The sequence below is a fragment of the Coenobita brevimanus genome, chromosome 40 (assembly GCF_032717465.1).
Source record: "Coenobita brevimanus isolate Jiangsu-jjx chromosome 40, ASM3271746v2, whole genome shotgun sequence".
Classification (NCBI taxonomy): Eukaryota; Metazoa; Arthropoda; class Malacostraca; order Decapoda; family Coenobitidae; genus Coenobita; species Coenobita brevimanus.
In genome coordinates, this window is record NC_136993.1 from 18,523,394 (window position 1) to 18,546,482 (window position 23,089).

Here is a 23,089-nt window from a genome sequence, read left to right on the forward strand (position 1 = left end):
TGAATTAGAATTGCGCAAAAGTGTGATGTTGAAGCAGGGGCGCAACCAGAAATATAGTTGGGGGTGGGGCCACAATGACTAACCATGAGAAATATAAAAACACAATGCATCATCCCCCATCCTCTCCACATGCCCAAACCATCTCAATCTACCCCTCCTCATCACAGCACCAATGCATTCCATTCCCATCCTACCTCACAACACTTCCATCATATACCTAGCTCCCACCCACCACCACGCCTCGCACTTTAAGGACGCACTGCACTATACATATGCTGTAGTTAAGAGTTCCACTAAGTTGCCTGTAGCTATTTATGCTGGAAAATTTCACTGAGAAATATGCTTTTTATAATCATGAAAGGCTTTGTCCACCTCTTGTATCGTAAAAGGTACAGTTCCTGCTAATAACACAGGTCCACCAATGATATACTGCCGAAAATCAACATCAGTATACAGTATATCATCACAAACTGGCCAGTTGCATTTCTCAGTTCCTCTCCTTTCCAAAACTTTCATTGTACAACTCTTTTTCCCTACTTTTAACACTATACCAATATATGTTTTATTTTTGCCATAATCGACATCACAGTATTTTATCTCTTTAGGGAATGTCTGCAACCTGAAAATGAGAAGTATCTACTTGTTGGCACCCATAAATACAGCAAACTATAAAAAATAGTAGTATATAATACATGGAAAGTAAGTTTTTCCTTGCAAAAATCACAGATGAAATTATTGTCCCAACTCACCCTTGGTAAAAAAAAAAAAAAAAAAAAAAGAGTGGATGAGTCAAGACAATTGTCTATTAATCCTTCAGCACTGCTCTGCTGTAAAAATGCATTTTCTGGATAAACCTTAAAAAACTGTAACAACTGAAGATTTCACCCACCAAAAAGGAGACCTTTAGCTCTAAAGCTGAGGACAATTGGCAAAAAAACTGAGGAGAGGACAGTTGGCAAAATATGTGTATTTTCAAAAATGAAATTCTACAAAGGTCAAAATGTTGCCTTTTCATATTTGCACATTTTCATGTATTATTCGTGGTTTTATACAAAATAAGTATTAACAACATACGTAAAGCTGGGGCAGGGCTATTGAATGGGCACCGTAAAATGGAAATGTCTTGGCATTTGGTACTGCAGTGCGCACTAGGGCTGGTCGAAAAGGAAACAACTTAGGGTTGCCAGGTTGAAACATAGTCAGAATGGTGCTCCTTTACAATGATAGTAACACTATGAAAAAAATGTTTCAGTATATACATGCCAATTCCAACAACTTGGATCTAAGAATAGGGTTATTTCTCAAAAAAACTTAGAAACTCAAGGTATATTTTCAGAAGAACTAAAATGCAATTTCTGTGTTAAATTTCAATTTTTAATATAAAAGTAACAGTTGAAATAAATGAATTCAAACCATATGAAAGGCATTATTTCATGAAAAAAGAAAAAGAACAGTAGAAATGGCATGGACTGTTTATCACATCAAAAGTCTTGTTTACTTTCGCGCTTTGGGAACAAGCTGCGAGATCGCTTACCTTGGACGAGCATACCACGACGTGATTTATACCCACATACTTTACTTGTGGTCGATGTGACACCCTTGACACAGCGTTCCACTCCTTGGGAATGGCAAGGGTTACACGTCCAGTAAGATGGGTTGGCTTTAGTCCATTTGGTCCAGTCTGTTCTTTAGCAATGGAGGAATTGTAGCAGAAGAAAGCTATATCAGCTCAGTATACTTCTTGACATCGAAGTTTATCTTTAATGCCGATTTTTCAAATATTCAGAGGCTTGGTCATCATTCTCATTCATCTGTGCTTGTTTCTTCAACTTAATCGCCATCGAGCGTACGCCAACATCTTCATCAGCAACAGCCGACAACAGGATGTTCTCTGGGTGACGGAAGTAGCTGTTATTGGCACAGGGCGAATGGTCGCCTGATCCTCCAACGACAGCTTATGAAGGAGCTCCTATGAAGGAGCTCCACCATTAAGAAATTTTTGGCTCCATCCTGACACGAGCTGTTGGCTTTCACCTTGAACCACACAGAAGGATAGTAGTTCACAATATATCAAACGAGACGTTTTAGGGTTGGTGATGGTTGCTCCTTTGACATGTAAAGTCGCAGTAGGTGATTAGCTACAGTAAGCCACCTTGCATGATTTAGCAGTCCTGGTTGTGCAGATGGTCCCACACCTTCATTAGTATCTCCACTGGGCAACTGCACTGCCAAACATGAACGGTACAGGTAGCCCTGATCTTTGCTGAGATCACTTACGACTCCTTCTGGTAAAATGCAAGTTTTTCCAGCAACACATTCATAACCAACTGGAAGATCTTTTGGGTCAAATTCAAGCGATTGACCTACTTCTCCTCCGCAGTCTCGTGGACCTGTTGTCGAACCATCAGCTACACGACTTACTCAGGGCAGACTAATCTGTTCCGACATTGTTCTGTTTGCTTCCATTTACCTCTGCAGTATCATCATCAACATATTGATCATATTCTTCATCACAGCATCACTTTCGTCGATACATGCTGTCATTATATCTTCATTATTTTGTTTAGTATCTCTAGTGGACTCTTCATAGAACTTCCTTTTCATCACTATTTGCTGCACACCTATTTTGTGCTGTCTTCTTCCGGTCTACTCCATCAGTGTAAATTTTTCTGCAACTATTTTGGTCAACCCAGAAAGGCTACTCCTCAGGCGAAATCTTGTCTGCTCTAGCACATTGACACTCAGACCTCTCACTTGCACTGAAGTTTTTGAAACATTTGCAACGACTAACGTCAAATAAGATGTCAAAGCTGGCATGTTTCTCTATGTAGGTGTTGGAAGTCCTTTTGCTCACTGGATACTTCCTAAGCTCCTGTGCCTTTGCTATCAGGCGTTTCACACGAATAACAACACTGGTGTAATCAATAATTGAGATGGAAGGTTTCTCGTAAATTCCTGCTACTTCAAGTACAACGGTTTCCGCATAGGCTTGGGTGCTCAATGACGGATTTGTGGATTTATGTTCCAAATATGCCCTTATGACATCACAGCTAGTGAGCGACTGATTTACCGGAAGACTGTGTGATGAGCCGAAAACAGTCTTTCGTGCTTTCTCGTGTGCTGCAACTGGCCATGATTCCAGTAAAACACGCAAACTTAGGGTCTATTCAAAACTCAAAACTGTAAACCAGTACCAGTTCGTGTAGTTGGTAACAGAAATGCATAACCATGGGTTATCATTTATACAGTTGCCAATCACTGGTAATCACCTTGGAGCGTCAGTGCCGTAAAAACTAAATTGAAAGTTGCTGGAGTACCACTGACTCATTTTTAAAAATACAATTAGCTCATGTGAAAACATACTATACGTCATCAAAATAGCCATGTTTAGTCGATTTTTAAATTTTTGACCCACCCTGGTGCCCACTGTTTCAACTCACCCCATGTTCAACACTGTCCCAACTCACCGCACTCAACACTAATGTCTGTGAAAACCCATCCTCTGTTGAATACGTCACTTAGTTCAGTGATGATTAGTTTACTGCAGTGATGGTTGCCACACCGGGCACAGGTAGCTAAAGCCTGAAATATATCACAAGGAAAATCTTAAGCAGTCATTGCTTCATTGGCATCCAGTTTCTGCCTGCACCTACAGTTATTTAGAGCTCATGGCATGACATTATCATTTGTAAATGTAAAGTAATTCCTAAAAAGTATATGTTTATACAAGACTTTTGACTCAGAATTGCATATTTTTTCAGTTCTCCAAATATGTGACATACCGAGTCTTACACCCTGGATTAAACAAGTATTTGACATTTAACATTCGGGGGTGAGGGGCCTGGCCTCCGTGCCCCCCCCCCCTGGCTGCGCCACTGTGTTGAAGTGAGTTTGTAGTAAACATGTTCTTCTGAATGATCATAGTACTAGTGCGAGTAATTTCATGTATTTCTTCCCTATTTTAGAATTTGATGTAAAAAATCACAATGAAATTTTATGTCCTTCAGAAGTGGTATTTCACAGTTTTCCACTGCCATTTTTTTTTCCTCAGCTGGGGAAACCTGTTGCTTAAGCAGCTACCCGTCTAATTCATTTGTCAAACTGAAATAGTCTGTCAGCAGAACTTATCTGTCAAGGCTAATTTAATTAGCAAGGACCCGCCTCTTACACTCTTTCTTATTAGACCTTTGTATTATCGCTAATGCAACTCTAATGTTCTACATTATGAAATGGATAACGCCAATGTATCATGAGCTTGTAGGAGTCAAAATATGACTACTTTTTATTGGAACAGCCTGGATGCCAGCCACCACTGGGTGCTCTCTCTCTCTCTCTCTCTCTCTCTCTCTCTCTCTCTCTCTCTCTCTCTCTCTCTCTCTCGGTAGACTGATAGATAGATAAATAAATAGACTGGTAGACAGATACATGAATACAGTAGACTGACAGGTAGGCAGACAGATAGAGACAGATAGATATAACCGGTATCACCCAAAACAGGAAAGTTTTATAATTTTTTGATAATGCTTGGTGAAACTCTGAAAAATGGCTTACTTCACATCACTGCTACAGATAAAGGTCACATAATGCAACTTCACTTGAGACATATAACCCGTTCTATAAGCAGAATGAATGTCATCTTCACTTTGCAATTACTTGTAGTAATTTCAGTTATTTTTCGTAATTTATTGATTGACCTGCAGAGGAACTGTGGGGTGAACGTCAACCCAATGGAAACTGGACTGGGCAAATCGGTATGCTGGGTAGTGGTGCTGGAGATCTTGGCATTGCCAATATTTTTATCACAACACTTTTAGGACGGAAAGACTATCAACATTTCACCTCTCCTTTTCATCAAAGTGTGAGTAAATTCCTTCTGTGCTAACTTGTTGGGTGTCAGGATGTTAAATTAAGCAACTAATGGTCAATGTCCTGAAGAGCACTAAATGCAGATTTTCCTCACAGACTGTAGTATATAGCTGAATCATATCTTAACCTTCCATACACCACGACATAATTTCTGTTACACCCAGCCAGAACTCACCTCTTAGGCCTAACTGTGTAGCAGAACACTTTAACTGCCTCATATACCTATACACTGCTCTTTCACCGTACCTGGAAATGATTTCTCGTATCGAAGTCCTAGCACAGGCAAAACTGAGTACGGAAGTGACACATATTTCAAGGATTATGTATATATTTTAAATATATTTTATTTTTCGATGGTCACCGTCGCGAGTATATATCAGCAAAGGGAAATGACATATTCCAGTACCACAGTAGAAGTCCCCCCCCCCAACACCTTCTCCCTTTTTATGGAAAACTGAGATTATAAGTGAAGTGGACAGTACATATCAGCCATTGCAGAAAAAAACTTTTTCCATCTTTTCGGCGGGTGCCAGCTCACATAATACCTTCTCCTATAGACATGAGACATCCTCAACGACTCTACCAACAGCAAATTGTGTGTGTGTGTGTGTGTGTGTGTGTGTGTGTGTGTGTGTGTGTGTGTGTGTCTAAGCGCTATAATCAACAACTTATAGACTTAGAGGCACCAGTAAGAGAATATTTACATTTTAATCCTATAAAGAAACACGTGACATTAATGACACATACTTGTAGGCATATAAGTGCCAAGATGTTTATTGAACGTTGATTTTTATTTTTTATTATGCAAATAAGCATTTACACTAACACAGTACAGATTGGTCCAACACTAATGGTTGTAAAATTTCTGAAATGGTAATTACTCTCTTCAGAGCTGCAAAGGGGTAACGGTCTGGTTAAACTCGACGTTTTCAACTTTCGATAAATCGTTTTTTGATAGGTGGGGACGTGTATCATCCACTTTCCTTAGGTACTGTTGCCTTTAACTGGCTCTACATGTAATGACAAACCAAATAATTTCTTCTAAATCAGGGTACGATTTATTACCGTGGGTGGTAACCATAAAACCATATGACGCCTGGCGCCTTAATGCGTTAAGGTGCTACAGTGGGAGTGAACCTGTAAGGTTTGTATTCGAGGGATGACTGGAGTTCATTACTCCCATACTGCCACTTGGGGAAGAGTAAGGCTGGTCACCCTCGCCTCAAATGTCAGGACTGAGTATCCGAGCTCCTGCTGGGGCAAAAATGGACTGAATGATGAATACCTGAAATAAAAGCCACGCCAAATGAAAGCGTCACCCTCCGGCAACCTTTTCCCAGTGTTCCTGCGGTGTATTTTGATTTATTGATTATTTAAGTTTTACCTGCTCTCGCAAAGCAAAAGCGAGTAACGTTTTACATGGTGCCTCTGTGTGTGTGTGTGTGTGTGTGTGTGTGTGTGTGTGTGTGTGTGTGTGAAGAAAGTAACTCAAACAGTTTAAATCTTATTTCAATCAGACGATGAATAGGTTGATAGTTGTGTATATATATATATATATATATATATATATATATATATATATATATATATATATATATATATATATATATCGGGGAAGATTGAAAGTAAAGGATGAACGAAGAGATTCGATTTTGAGAACAATCAGTGAAATGTCAAGGTAACAGGGTAGGGGAAAATCCGTCTCACGCGGCTGTGAGAAAAATATACATTAAACAGTCAATCTGATCTGATCCAGACTTGGTAAATAGGTTGAGGATCGGACAGATGATTGATCTAAAGTTTGGAGAACAATATGTAAAAGGTTAATATCACGGCAAGGTAATCATAAATTGTTTGTATCCGATCTAGATGAAGCCTTGTGGAAGGGTTCAGTGGAAGACAGGGAATAAAGGACTCGATTTTGAGACAAATCAATCGGAGGTCAAGGTCACAGGGAAAAATAAACTCAACTGGTTCTGATCTTGTTTGAACTACAATTTTTGAAAGCTTAAAGGGCCGGCAAGGATTAAATATTTCAATTTTGAGAGCAATCTGTTGAAGGTCAAAGTCACAAGGCAAGGCTAAATAATCGGTCCTTAAACCTATTGAGGCAATTGGTTTTGATCGAGACTGTTTATTTTATTAATATATAGATGGATAGATAGATAGAAATGATTGATACATATATACAAGTAGATATAGATATTGGAATAAATTTAGATGTATGATGTGTTAGTGTGCTGTGTTGAGAAAACACCTCACGAACACTTTTTTTTTTTTTTTTTTTTTTTTTTTTTTTTTAATCAGAAGGTATCTTGTATGTGGGACTGGATAAAAGTTAGATGATTTTGGTAGATATCGCTCAAAGACCAAAGTCACAAGTCACGGTTAAAGCTTACGGTGTAGAAATATGCAACATTAGCTCTCCCATGAATGCCATAACCAGCTTTAATCAAACTTAACACATATACTGTGTTTTGTTCTGGGAAGAAGTGATTTGATATCTGCAGAGATTAGTCAGAGGTCAAGGTCATGGGGCAAGGTCAAAGTTCAGAGTGAAAAATCATGACGTCGGTTGATCTGATGAATGATGCGATCTGAATCAAACATGGCATACACAGTGTGTGAGGGGATTGTAAAAAGGCCATTCAATTTATGTGCAAATCGACCATAGGTAAGGTCTCACGTTAGCATCAAAGTTTGTGACGCCATGCTCCTTTTCTCATTTTTTTTTTTTTTTACTGGTTATGTTGTTATGAAAGGTATCTGCTCCGTCATATCTGTCCAGTTTTGATAATCTTATTATTTAAACTGAAATTTTTGTTCATCTAGTTGTCAGAAATCTTCAGTCTCCCATCATTGTTCAAACAGGCCTCGTGTTTGGAAGTTAAACTTTGTACTAATTATGCACAAATTCATTTCCTCGTGAAAATTTTATCAAGAAATACCACTCAAATAATACATTCCATAAAGAAACAGACTTTATTTTGTTATGCTGAACAAGCAATATGTGGTTTTCAGATAAAATTTCCAGATATAGTTAAAGAACTTTAGTTTTGAGTATATATATATATATATATATATATATATATATATATATATATATATATTGCGGTTAAAATCAGAACTAGTTTAAACTAGTCATAACCAATGTGCTAGTGTATAACTAGTATTACCTAGGCATAACTAGTTGCACCTAAGGAAATTGGGGAAATCCCGAAATGTCAAGATTAAATAGGTTAAACCTAGTTTTAGCTGAACGTTTTAGTCACAACTATTTTCAACAGCTTTGTACGATGAAAATAGACGTAACACATCACCACAGTGAATAGAGGTAAAAACAGAGATATTAAAATTTGGAAACCTTTAACAACATACCGGTACATCAAAATGACATACACTGCCAGGATTTCTTTATCATCACCGATATTTACACCTTCACTTTACGAATATCTTTAAGTTCCACTCAACCTAATGGTCGAGACACAGCTCAAGTTTAATAAAAATGTTAGGTAGTTCAATGCACCGAGAAAAAATAAACTGTATTAAACACTTGACCTAAATGTCGAGCCACAGCTCCAGCTTAGTCAAAATGGTCCAGCAACGGTTCATGCTAAGTAAAAATGTTATGTAAAAAAAATGGAGAAAAGTAAAAAAACTGCATTATTTATTTTAGCGTGGCATACTTTTGTAACATTTTGAATAACGTTTTACGCTTCTTGCCCCGGCACATGGTTGCACAGTGGTTTGTACAGTGACATCTAAAGAAACCTTGATCTGTTCCGTCACTTGACAAGGCAGCAACACTTCTTAATGATATTTCTTTGTTTTCAGGTACATCAGTCAATGTCAAGAATACTTACAGGTATCAAACTCAGATCGACTGCACACTTTCATGAGAACACCGCCTTTAGTTCCTTATTTATACCTTTCATCCTCATTTCTACATATAATGCTGCAATGATACTGTATTTCGAAGAATTCCTTTCCCCTGTCAATTTCTGGAATAGGCACTATTACAATTTGCCCAATACATGGTGAAGGGTGAGAGGCATTGGATACTGTTTTCATTCTTTTTGTCTGCTCCTCTAAACTACTGCCTGCTGCTTGCCGAACATGTGATAGTCATGCTTCAGCATTACAGCAAAGATACATAACTTCTGAACCAAAGCCCTCCTGGCCACCCTTGATTTTTATCCCACTTGTTACATGAATATTAGACCCACATTTTGCACAGGAATTTACTCCACTTGTCTCTTTTTCACACACACAACACGAAATTACTTCAGATTTACTGTCAGATATTATGTTTATGTTAATTTCACCTGTGCTTTTCAAATCATCAATAGTTAAACTTGTGGTTTCTTTATGCACGTTTGCAATGATCTGTAGATCCTCCTCATTATGTAAGTTTTTACATAATTCTAATAGAAGACACGTTGTTGCCAGGCTAACCCTTGCTTCAGCACCAAACGCAGTATTGTATGGGCTTTAAATTATAACGGAATGCTTGGCTCTGTTCTTCATAAATTGAACAAAACGTAGACCTTCGGACAACTCCTTTGTACTATTGTCTTTCATACATTCACTAAAAATTTTCGCAATATCTTGATTTGCCCTTTCCACAGACCCTTGACTCTGACTGTGTCTTGGTTTTCCATGCACAGTTTTCAACTCGAGCCACGGAGAAGCTAAGGACGTTTGACAGTGCTCACAAATTCTCTCCCGTTATCACTGTGCAAAATACATGGCGATTCAAACATTTTAAAAATGTCGGCAAGATGATATGCAACTTCATCGACTAGTGTACACGCCAATGCATGAAGTATTACAAATTTTGTTAAATAATCTTGACATACCATTATGAACTTATGTATTCCATCCGGTAGTGTTTGCATGTCTATTACTGTAGGTCCTCTTGACAGCAACTGTTTTGCTCGGAATGTAAGATAGGTTTGGAAACCAATCCTGTTTTCTTCTTGGTTTTCTTGCTTTGGCACATTTCACACATGGACAAGAACTGAGTAATCTTATCAGTTGTAACATCTGCACATTTTCTAGCAATTTCACCTTTCAGTCTGTCCCGACCACCAGTGTCGATAGCTAAATGAGATGTTTTAATTTTCTCAAATATCTCAGGAGCAGGCAAGTAGTAACGAACTTCATATTTGTTACTTTCAGCAATCAGTTTCTGAACACCGCCAATTTCAATAACATGAAACCGATTCATTCGTCCGTACTGTAAAGAGTAGTTTTCTTCTAAGCAGTTTTTGCGTCACTCACTTGCTGGAGAAGTAAACATACTTCGAGTAAATACTGTATATTGTAGTGTGATGCTTTGCTTTCGTCACACTTCAGTATGGTTTGTAAAAACTTCTCCTTCCGCCCTGTTTCTGTTCCCGGTTCAGCAGGATGGTCAGGTAAGCTGGAAGTTGCCATTTTGTTGAGTATCTTGGCACTGGAGTCAGGAGTATAATGTTATCCTCCAGACAGCTCACGATCAGCTCACGATGAACTAACTGACTGCGAACAAACCACCTTCTCAGGGACCACGGTGACTGAGATAACCTGACTATTACTATTGCTGATGACAATTATGCTAGTCATCAAGTACCATAATAGGTATGACACTTCTTCACACCACACCGAAGTGGATTTAACATACGATCAAGATGTCGTTAATCTTATCATGTTGATAAGATAAACATAATTAAACGCTATTCAGTGACCGGCTAGAAGAAAAATTTAACTTTCAAGAAGTGTGTCATACTTTAATTGTTAAAGCACCGAGTCTTCACTGAGGTGTCTGGCAGATAAATACAAGAACACCTAGTTCTCTCAAATTAACCAGTTGGTAAAACTAGTTTTGATTAAATGTTTAGCCAAAACTAGGTATAAAAACACTGCAGTCCTGAATTTCGTGTTTTACCCAGCCTCTTTTGGTGTAACTAGTTCTGCCTAAGTAATACAGCTTGTTAAGTACAACAAATGTGACTTCTGGTCCTGACCAGTTTAAACTAGGTCTGACTACTATTACGGAACAGAGAGAGATAATGTACACTTCAAGTGAGAATACTAAAATCACTACTGTCCCGCAAATTTCCAGGTTCAAAACAAAAGAGGTAAAATTACAAGTTAAAGTTTAATGCTCAAACTAACAACTAAACATTCAGGACTCATAAGGACAATGTAATGGCAAAAAACAGGTTTAATATATGGTTAACTGCAATAGCCTCTATTAACATGAATTTAGCAAGAACAAATTTATCTAAGTCAGCCCTGATAAATGAGAAAACCGGATAATGCTCAGTTAAAGCAAGATGTATTATTACAGATACAAAATATTATTAATAATGGCTGACATTAAAAACTCTACTTGAATCACAAAAAACCTTACCAGGCCTACGAATTAATGCCTTAGGCCATACAGTACAAGAAAAATGGTAACAACACTTATACTCAAATTATACAGCAGCTAGATGATTGGAGATTTCCTGAGCACTCACAAAAATACACTATACAGGGGAGGACAGAGATGTGAACAAAATGAGGAGTAGATCTAAGTGGCAACTAATGTAGAGACAGAGCTCATTATATAGGGGCAGGAAGAGCTTGATTCAACTTGCAAGAAGGACGCGCAAATGAGGGCACAGAGGACGAAGAGTTGACACTCCTGCTCTGAACAACAGAAAGAACGACTTACTCTACTATAAGGGAAGAAGGGGGGAGTGAGGTAGAATACGCAAGCCTGGTCACCATGGAAGCCACGAGGCGAATCATGATCAAACATGCAGCATACTGTACGTTAGAATTATACAAAGGATGATGAAATCATAGGCTATGTAACATCTCCCCACAAAGAAAAAGAAATTTACAAAGGAAATTTCTTATTACTCTAAAACAATCTGTCTAAAGTCTAGATAAGCAATCTGCAATAACATTTTCTTTCCCCTTGACATCTTGTATGTCTAATGAATACTCCTGAAGAAGTAGACTCCATCTTGTCAATCTCTGATATTTATCTTTAAACTTACTAAGGAATTTCAGTGGGTTATGATCGGTTTAAATGACTATGGGGTCAAAACCAGAACACAAATAAAATAAAAAATGCTGTAAACCCAAAATCAAGGCCAAAAGCTCTTTCTCAATAGCTGAGTAGTTCTTTTGAGGTGGAGTGAACTTCTTACTGTAATAAGATACAGGATGTTCAATACCCTGATCATCCTCTTGTAGCAAAACAGCCCCAGCTCCTGTATCACTTGCGTCAACAGCCATCTTAAAAGACTTAGCAAAATTTGGAGTAGCGAGCACTGGCTGACTTAATAGGATAGCTTTAAGTTTACTGAAATAGGATTCACAGTCATCGTCCAGACAAATTTAACTCCCTTTTTTCAGTAGGTCTGTAAGTGGTGATACAAGAATTGAAAAGTTAAGAACAAATTTCCTGTAAAAACCTACCATTCCCAAAAATCTTTGTATCTCTTTCCTACTTTTAGGTCTGGGAAGATCACTTATAACCTGAACCTTAGCTCCTCGTGGTGCAACGTGTCCATCACCAATTACGTACACAAGGTACTGAAATTTAGCTTGACCAAACTCACACTTTGATAAATTAGCTACAAGATTAGCCTGAACCAAATGCTCAAGAAATTTACTGACGTGGCATAGGTGATCTTTCCAGTTGTCACTGAAGATTAATACATCATCAATATAAACAACACATCCTGCCAAACCCTCTGTTACAACATTCATGAGCTTCTGAAATGTGGCTGGTGCATTCTTCATACCATATGGCATTACAGAACATGCAAAAGTCTTTCCTAGTGTAACAAAACATGAGATCTCCCTAGCACGTTCAGTCATAGGTACTTGCCAGTATCCCTTTAACAAATCAAACTTACTTATGTACCTAGCCTTTCCGATCTTGTCTATGCAATCTTCCACGCGAGGGAGAGGGTAAGTGTCTGTTTTGGTTATCTGATTAACACGTCTGTAGTCGATGCAAAGCCGCTGTGACCCACCTGGCTTAGGGACTAGAGTGACAGGAGAACTCCACTCGCTCTGACAGGGCTCAATCATCTTGTGGTCCAACAGGTAGCCAAGCTCCTTCTGGATGAGAGGAACTTTCACTGGGTTCACACGGTAAGGAGGCAGTTTAATTGGCTTTGCGTCTCCAACATCGACATCATGCATCAACACAGTGGTTCTTCGTGGAGTGGCATGGACACTTGCGGGTACTCCTGCAGTAATGCCGAAAACTCCTGCCTTCCCTCGGAGCTAGATGAGAAAGCTTAGTCTGGAGATCATTCATGATATCAGGATTCTTCCCCAAACTATCACTCAGGCTCATACTGCATGGGAGAACTTCACTTGCAGACTCGGGTGGAACAGCTACAGTGCAGACTGGGTTATTTTCATCCCGCCTGTGATATAACTTTAGCATGTTGATGTGACATAGTTGCTTGTTCTTTCTACGATCTGGTGTGGCGATGACATAGTTGACATCACTGAGTTTCTTCTCCACGAAATAAGGACCACTAAACTTGGCTTGAAGAGGTTGCCCATGCACCGGTAGCAGAATCAAAACCTGATCTCCTGGCTGAAAGTGGCGTAACCTGGACTTCTTATCATACCAAGTCTTCATCTTCTTCTGAGCAGCTCCTAAATTCTCTCTCGCCAGCTGTAAAGCAGTGGACAGCCGTTCTTTGAACTTCATCACATACTCCAGCAGATTGACGTCATCTTCCTCTGACAGCCAGCATTCCTTGAGTAGCTTAAGGGGTCCTCTTACTTCATGGCTAAACAGTAGTTCAAAGGGTGAGAAGCCCAGTGATCATTTGGAGATTCTCTTGCGGCAAATACAACGAATGGAAGACCTTTATCCCAGTCTTTCTGATGTTCCAAACAGTATTTCCTGAGCATCGATTTGAGTGTTTGATGATATCTCTCCAACGCTCCTTGGGTCTGGGGATGGTAAGCTGAAGACATGATCTGGGTGATGCCCAACTCTTTCAGAGACTGCTTGAAAACATTTGACATGAAATTACTTCCCCGGTCTGACTGTACCTCCTTGGGCAGACCAAACTTGGTGAAGAACCCTAGCATTTCCTTAACCACGTTCTTTGCTGAAATATTTCTAAGTGGAATGGCTTCAGGATAACGAGTAGCCATATCAATCAGGGTCAACACATAAGAAAATCCTGAAGAAGTCTTAGGAAGAGGGCCCACAATATCCACCAACACACGCGTGAATGGTGCCTCAAAAGGAGGAATGGGAACTAGAGGTGTAACCTTTTCAGTCTGATTACACTTCCCCACAACTTGACAGGTGTGACAAGACTTGCAATACCAGGAAACATCTCTGAAGATACCTGGCTAGTAGAAGTGTTTCAAAATGCGTGCCACACTCTTCCTCACTCCAAGGTGTCCTGCCAAACTGGAATCATGAGCCACTCTAATGATATCCTGCCTACAAACATGAGGGATGACAACTTGATGTACAACCTCCCATTCACAGTCGGCTGATGCTGTTGGGGGTCTCCACTTTCTCATAAGTACTCCTGACTTTATATAATAACAAGTAGAAGCACCAGCTGACTCTTCCTCACTGCAAGCAGAGTTAGCTAGACCTTTCAACTCAGGGTCAGCAACGTGCAACTCAACCAACTCTTGACGAGACAAATTATCAACACTACGGGGTACTGCCTCATCTGGTGAGTGGTCCAAATTAGCAAGAAAAGTGTCAGCTAGGATAACATCATCATCATCATTATCCTCTAAGTCACCAGTAACTTTAGACTTAGCCCTAGTGACAGCACATGCAGAGAACACATCAGAAACATCAGAATCCTGGGTCACAGTCACTGGTTCACTAGATAACCGAGGAGCTGGACACACTTGACCTCCACCAATATCATTTCCAAGTAAGAAAGTTACACCTGACATTAGGAGTGTCTCAACCAACCCAACCATAACTGAACCATTAACAAAACCAGACTCTAAATTCACTCTGCACAGAGGGACAGAGAAGTAATTATTCCCTACACCTTGTAAGATTACAGTTTCATCAGAGGAATTAACATTAGAGCCTAGAACACTGGTCAGCATAAGGGATTGGCAAGCACCTGTATCACGATATATTTTAACTGATTTCCTGTCATTACTCTCCAGAGGACTGACAAAACCATCAGACAGGAAATTAGCACATGAACTCTTGAGAGTGTCACCCACGTTACTGCTCAAAAGAGGAGCTTCATCATGAGAATTTAATTTACCCCTCAAAGCAGGTTCGGTTAACTCAGTTAAAGAATTCTGGGAACTCTCATGGGTGGACACTAGACCAATTGACTGAATATCTAAAGACTCCTTTTTGTTCCCATCACGCTGTCTCCTGAAACATTTCTCCGTAGTATCACCAAGCTTACTACAATAAGTACATTTACTTTTCTGAAATCTAGAGGTGGAGCTGGTATTTACTTCCTGAGAAACATCATCTTTATTCTCTTTCCTGTTACCTGTACTCTGAGTAGAGGCAACGTACTTACTCTCAGTTTTCCTTTTTTCTTTAGAATATCTCTTGTGAGTGAGAACATATTCATCAGCTAAAACTGCAGCATCAGACAAATTATCGATTCTTTTCTCATCAAGATATAGGCTTACATCTTTATTAATACACCTTTTGAAGTCCTTCAACAAAATCATCTGCTTAAATTTATCAAAATCAGAATTTACAGTCTTAGAATTTAACCGCTGCTCTAACAGATCTTCTTTGATTTTTGCATACTCAACATGGGATTGCTTATCTTGCTTATAAGTTGTCCTAAATTTTACTCTATAGGCTTCAGGAACAAGCGCATAGGCCTTAAGAATCAAGCTCTTAACTACATCATAATTATTAGATTGATCCTGAAGCAAAGATGCATAAGTTACTTGAGCTTTACCGGTGAGAACAGTGTGAAGGAGTACTGGCCAATACTTTTTGGGCCAATTAAAACCTGTAGCTACCCTCTCAAACAACTGAAAATACTTTGTTAAATCAGATTCATTAAAAGGAGGGACAAGTTTAACATTTTTAGCCACATCAAAATCATCAGAGCTAGATGATCCAGTTCCACCTTGTTTCATGCGATACTCATGGTCTGCCTGAATCCTAGCAAGTTCAATTTGTGCCTGAGCCTGTGCCTGTGCCTCCTGAATACGAGCCTGAGACTCAGCCTCCTTAGCCTCAGCCTCCTTAGCCTCAGCCTCCTTAGCACGAGCCTGAAACTCAGCCTCCTTAGCACGAGCCTGAAACTCAGCCTCCTTAGCACGAGCCTGAAACTCAGCCTCCTTAGCCTCAGCCTCCTTAGCACGAGCCTGAAACTCAGCCTCCTTAGCACGAGCCTGAAACTCAGCCTCCTTAGCACGAACCTCCTGCAGGGCTAGCTGTAACTTAGCTATTTCAATCTGTGTTTGCTCATCTGGAGGAGTTACATTAAACAAGCTTTTATTAATCATGTCAAAAATTTGATCTTTAGAATGATGAGACCGAACAGCAATTCCCAATTGTTGAGCAACAAGCTTAAGTTCATTCTTTGTTCTGTTCTCTATATCACATACTGTTTGCACATTTGACAAAAAATCTTTGGCTTCATCAAGAGTAGTAATAGTAGACATCATGAATAAATCAATCGGTAGAGAGGTGGCCTGCAGTCCTAACGGACCCAGGTTCAACTCCCCACTGGGGCAGGAAACAGTTTAAGGATTTGAATCTCATTAAGTCAGGCTTTACTGATCTACCAGAAGCCCCGCCGACATGTCATAAAAATACCCCCGCTAATACCAATACACCAGTCCGGTATGAGACAGCCCTAGCATTTATTCAATATGGACGGTGAGTGTTAGCGCCGAAGTGGTGACATGCAGAGGCGTATGGTATGTAGGAGGACTGCTGGGCCTTGATAGCAGGCTGTGAGCCTATGCCTAGAGTTGGACACATAAAAAAAAAAAAAAAAAAAAAAAGCAATGTCCTTATGATAATATCCTGAATATCCTGATAAGAGGTTGCCAAATTTATGTTACGGAACAGAGAGACATAATGAACACTTCAAGTGAGAATACTAATATCACTACTGTCCCGCAAATTTCCAGGTTCAAAACAAAAGAGGTTAAATTACAAGTTAAAATTTAATGCTCAAACTAAGAACTAAACATTCAGGACTCATAAGGATAATGTAATGGCAAAAAACAGGTTTAATATATGGTTAACTGCAATAGCCTCTATTAACATGAATTTAGCAAGAACAAATTGATCTAAGTCAGCCCTGATAAATGAGAAAACCGGATAATGCTCAGTTAAAGCAAGATATATTATTACAGATACAAAATATTATTTATAATGGCTGACATTAAAAACCCTACTTGAATCACAAAAAACCTTACCAGGTCTACGAATTAACGCCTTAGGCCATACAGTACAAGAAAAAATGTAATAACACTTATACTCAAATTATACAGCAGCTAGATGATTGGAGACTTCCTGAGCACTCACAAAAATACACTATACAGGGGAGGACAGAGATGTGAACAAAATGAGGAGTAGATCTAAGTGGCAACTAATGTAGAGATTGAGCTCATTATATAGGGGCAGGCAGAGCTTGATTCAACTTGCAAGAAGGACGCGCAAATGAGGGCACAGAGGACGAAGAGTTGACACTCCTGCTCTGAACAACAGAAAGAACGACTTACTCTACTATAAGGGGAGAAGGGGGGAGTGAGGTAGAATACGCAAGCCTGGTCACTATGGAAGCCACGAGGTGAATCGTGATCAAACATGCAGCATACTGTACGTTAGAATTATCCAAAGGATGATGAAATCATAGGCTATGCAACACTACTTTCGACTTTATATATATATATATATATATATATATATATTGCCAGATGCCTTAATCCCGTAAGGGGTGACCACAAACAACTCGCCTACATGTCCTGTCCTCCGATATTTCACTGCCCTCCCCTCAGCACACATTTCCCTCTCTCATATACCTCGCCATTTCACCCCTCCATCTCATCATCTGCCTACCATTCCTTCTCCCCCCTCCTGCCCTCTCCACCTCATTCACAAACACTCTCCTCGATAGTCTGTCCCTCTCCATCCTCTCCACTTGACCAAACCACTTCATTGTATTTCTCCCAACGTTTTCTATCACATCCACATCCACACCACAATGCTCCTTCACTTCCTCATTTGTTAGTCTGTCTCTCCATGTAACCCCACATGGACTTGTGTCCTTCCAACAGGGTCCATGGTTCTCTTACACATGTTAGAGTTGGCATCAAAGTTCTTTCACGCAGCGACATTTCTACTTCCATGCTCATTTCAGTATTTCTTATCACTTCTTTCAAAGAACCATCAACCTCTCTTCCTTGTTGTACCCTTTCAAGCACTTCCTCCTCCAAACTTCCGTCCTTACTCGTCACACTACTCAAGTGCTTACAGGCTTTCACATTTTCCATTTCCTTATCATCCAACCTCATTGTAAATTCAGTGAATTCATTTCTCTCACAGACCATAACTTTACTCTTCTCTACATTCGCCTTTAGATTCCCTTTCTGACACACTCTCTGAAACACATTCACCAAGCCTTGCAATCCCCCTTCCTCTTCATTTAACAATACGGTATCAGCTGCAATCAATACAAAAAGTTTCCAGATGCTGCTCTCTCTCATTAGGGCAACTCCAACATCCATTGCTCTACCTTGTATCTCTTTTATAACCCCATACATATACAGATTGAACAGCCAAGGAGATGTGACACATCCCTGTTTGGATTCAACATTCGGATATAAAAATTCACTCAGTTCACTATCCACACGCACTGGAGCCTTAGCACCTTCATACATACTCTTCAAGGCATTCAACAACTTCCCATTTACTCCATTATTCTTAAAATTTTCCACATTTCTTGTCTTTCCACTCTGTCATATGCTTTCTCCAAATAAATGAAGGCCACATACAACGTCTTTCCCTTCTCTAAAATCTTTTCCACTAAAGACCTAAGGATGAATATCTGATCGACACAACCTCTTCCCTTATAAAAATCCTCCCTGTTCTACTCCAACTAATTCCTCTGTTATTTCACTGTCAATAAATATCCTACCATATACAAACGCCCCTATGATTACCACACTTCTTTTTCCCACTTTGTTTTGTACAGGGGAATATTATTATCTGATATATATATATATATATATATATATATATATATATATATATATATATATATATACTGTACGGTATTTCAAATGGACTTGTACTGTAATTCAACATTGTCGAGATATTCCAGTATAACAAATTATTACCTGCCCCCGCCCCGGAGGGGCTAAGGGACAGGTATTATTTTCACTCGGTTTGTCTGTTTGTTTGTTTGTTTGTCTGTTTGTGTGTGTGTGTGTGTGTGTGTGTGTGTGTGTGTGTGTGTATGTGTGTGTGTGTGTGTCTGTCTGTCTGTCTGTCTATATGTCTGTCTCTCTGGCTGTTAACAAGTTTACACAAATAATACTGGTGCGATTTGGACTAAAATTATGGGGATGATGGTCTATGAAGTTCTGATCACATTATTAAATCTTGGGCCAAACTGGGCTAAGGCCCAAAAATTTATAAAAAAAAAATAACGGGAACAAGTAAAAATCGTATTTTCGCCACAACTCGATTCAAAGTCCTCATGTCGAAATGAAACCAAACCCAAAGGTGCTTCTTTCAAATCTGCATCCTATAACATGCCTCATTAGGGGGGTCACCCCCCCCAGTTCGCGGTAGAGGGGTCAGTGTCAGGTGGGTCGGGCCTAAAATTTCATATGGGCATAAAATCGTCTATTTTCTCCCGATTTACTCCAAATTTGATATGTGACATCTTTGACTAGATATCCTGTTGTGTGTATATATCAGCACTAAAATGACTGCCGGGGCCAGGTTTGCTGTGCCTTGGCACCGCTTCTTGTTTAATGGATGTAATCATGTTTACCCATAATATTCAGCCAGTAGCATGCTGTTTACAAAATGGAGCAGAGTAATGGCAGCCATGTTGAACCCTGCATAAAAAATGTGAGTTAAGGGGGCGGCTGAAGCAGATCAGCACCCACCACTCCCCTCACGGCGGCCCACACGCCCCATCCCTGACGTAATACGTACTGTTACCAAACATGAATGCTGCAAGGTACAGGGCCTCTTGCACATGGTGTTAATTTCTTTTATGGGTGACTGTACCTCGTGGAATCCCTCCCACAAACACTTGGAGGTGTTCAGTCCACACTTAAATAATTTTTCCTAATTAGTCAGTGAGAGAAGAAAAAATAATAAAAAATGGATTATGTGAAGACGGTCATTCTACGTCGGGTAGCATAAATGAGGATGTGGTGTAAGTAATTTTCTCCTCAGTATTGGAAACAACAGACAAGAGTGGGATCCTCCAAGATAGTTGTAGTGACAGTGCACACTTAGAAGATGGGTACTGGATATTACTTTAAGGGGCTCGGATGGGGTAAGGATTGTATTCAACAGCAAGAAGAATAGTCGTACACTACTCTCGTCTACCTGGAATTCTGAGGTGCATGCAATAATATGAACTTTGCATTCAACAGGTAAACTGCGTCATCTTGAGGGTGCCCCCACCAGTGCCTCGCTGGCAGGCCCCTGTGTGGCCCTTCACAGAGAAGATGTGGCTAGCCCTGGCAGTGGGACTCATGCTCAGTGGACCTGTTCTGTACTGCCTGGATCGATACTCTGCTCAAAGGTTTCTGTACTTGAATATACTAGTACTACAATGTCTTACATGAAATCTAAGCGTGACCTTAAAAACAAGACGTTGTATGTTTGTAGATTTCAAGTGTCGTATCACTCCAATATTCTCGATAATTCAGTATATTATATGGGCAGTTTACTGTACATTAACTTGAAAATTTTGCCTGATGATAACATGATTATTGACTATACTCATTCAATTTCAGTCTGAATCTGCCACCTTACCTGAAGTCTCTGACCTCGAGTTACTTACATGCAACCGCTATGCACCTCTGCGAGCCAGTGGCTAGGGAGCCCAAAACCAACACCAGCCGGGTGATGGTGGGCTTCCTGTGGTTGTATGTGATGATACTGGGAATGTCCTACAGTTCCAACCTCACTGCTTTTCTCACTGTCACACGGGAACCCCCCACCATTGATACATTCAAAGACCTATATGGTTCTGGTCTCAGAATTGTGGCACGAGGACCAATTTATGGGAATCTTATGAAGCAGTCTGCCAATGTCTACCTCAGGGTAAGAAAACTTCGCATTTAAATGGTGAGTTTACAGAGAGTGGAGGTAGGATGTGTGTAGCTAATTATGGATATTAAAGGAAAAGGGAACATTAAATATTCATTATATGAACTGAAATTAAGTCCAATGTATAGAGTGTGGTCTGTGGGCCCCCTGGGGTCTCTTGTGCCGAGGGGAGCCGTTGCACCTCCAAGATTCTTCTATAATGTCCCACAATGAGAAGCTGAAGCGCGTTATGCAAAGGAGGTTTTTCTTTATTACATGAGTGATTTCGGTTTGAAATAGCTGGGTGTGATGAATATGGGCAGTGCAAGTGTTTTTGGTAATGTTAACCAATGGCCATTTCTGCAAATGAGGTTTCTTTTGTATGTGAATATCACGAGTCTTCAAACTTTTAATGGTAAAAGTTCAAATGTGTTGGAGCAACAGTAAATTTTAAAGATCTGACGTTCTTAAGAAAAAACAACAAAAACAATAGTGTGTAAATACGTTGGAGGGAGAAAAGTCAAGAGTGCGAGTGGTGGAAATGAGTTTTTTGAGTTGAGCATGTGGAGTCACATGGAGAGACAGACTGACAAATCAGGAAGTGAAGGAGCGTTGTGGTGTGGATGTGGATGTGATAGGAAGCGTTAGGAGAAATACAGTGAGGTGGTTTGGCCATGTGAAGAGGATGGAGAGCGAGAGACTGACGAGAAGAGTGTATGTGAGTGATGAGGCGGGGGGAGAGGGAGAGGGAGGCCATGGATGAGATGGAGGGATGGAGTGGAGAGGTATATGAGAGAGGGGTGTGTGAGGTGGGAGCAGGGCAATGAAATGGTTGGGGACAGGGCGACATGGAGGCGATTTGCTTGGGGCCACCCCTTTTGGGATTAAGGCGTCTAGGAATATATATATGCTCCAGCCTGGGAATCAAACCCTAGACCTCAAATAATCAGGTCTCACAGCTTTTATCACGCCCTGGTGGAGTGGTATCAGTGCCTGACCTCTATCTACGAGGTCTAGGGTTCGTTTCCCAGTCAGGAGCGTAAAAATATATTTGTACACGCATGTGTAGTGTGTCTCTCCAATATATAAAAATGCTCGTGTTGTGTTTGGAATAGATTAAAACTGCTCTGTCACTTGCCGAGTTGTCTGGGGCTGTGATAAAATTGTAATATGTTGTGACTGAAATATATCCTCCCGTGATGGATTTACTTGGGTCGTAAAAAAAAATCAGGTGTCACAGCTTTTATCACGCCGTGGTGGTGTGCCGTGGTGGGGTGATATCAATGCTAGACTTCTAAGAAGTCTAGGATTCGATTCTCAGTCAGGAGCTTAAAAATATATTTATAAACACGTATGAAATGTGTCTCTCTCCAATATATATATATATATATATATATATATATATATATATATATATATATATATATATATATATATATACAGTAGAACCTCGGTCCACGAACACAATCCGTTCTGGAAGGCTGTTCCAGGAACGAATTGGTCGAGGACCGAACTAATTTTCCCCATAAGAAATAATGTAAATCATTTTAATCCGTTCCAAGACCCCAGATGCTTACCTATTTAAGATTCAGCACTGGTACCAGTGCTTTCCTTTACGAGGTGACTGTATATTTCTCTTGCCTTTTCACAAATTATATACTCACTAACACTGTCTCCTGCTAACTGTTTCTCATTGATGAAGATAAGCAATAATTTCTCCACTTCTTCAATTATTTTCCGCACTACTTTCCTCTTTTCACTGCCAGTAGCCGTACTGGATGAACTTGCTTTCTTTGGAGCCATTATTAGGGGCTAATACTGCACTGAATCAAGAAAAATGTGAAGCACAGCAGGACGACCACGTTGACAAACAACAAAAGTGGATGCGTGACTGTCGGTCGGCCAGCTTCCCTTTGTTTGGCTAAGTCAGGTTGGTCGAGG

General features: G+C 39.9%; 1 protein-coding gene across 1 annotated transcript in view; it reads left to right on the plus strand.

The window, feature by feature from the left end:
• LOC145396976 (glutamate receptor ionotropic, NMDA 1-like) overlaps positions 1-23,089 on the plus strand; it is a 179,406-nt gene that overhangs the window by 113,944 nt on the left and 42,373 nt on the right. The window contains exons 7-9 of the mRNA XM_080270206.1: positions 4,701-4,858; positions 20,488-20,639; positions 20,854-21,163. Coding sequence (XP_080126332.1) covers positions 4,701-4,858; positions 20,488-20,639; positions 20,854-21,163 — 620 coding nt within the window. The remainder of the gene's footprint in view (positions 1-4,700; positions 4,859-20,487; positions 20,640-20,853; positions 21,164-23,089) is intronic.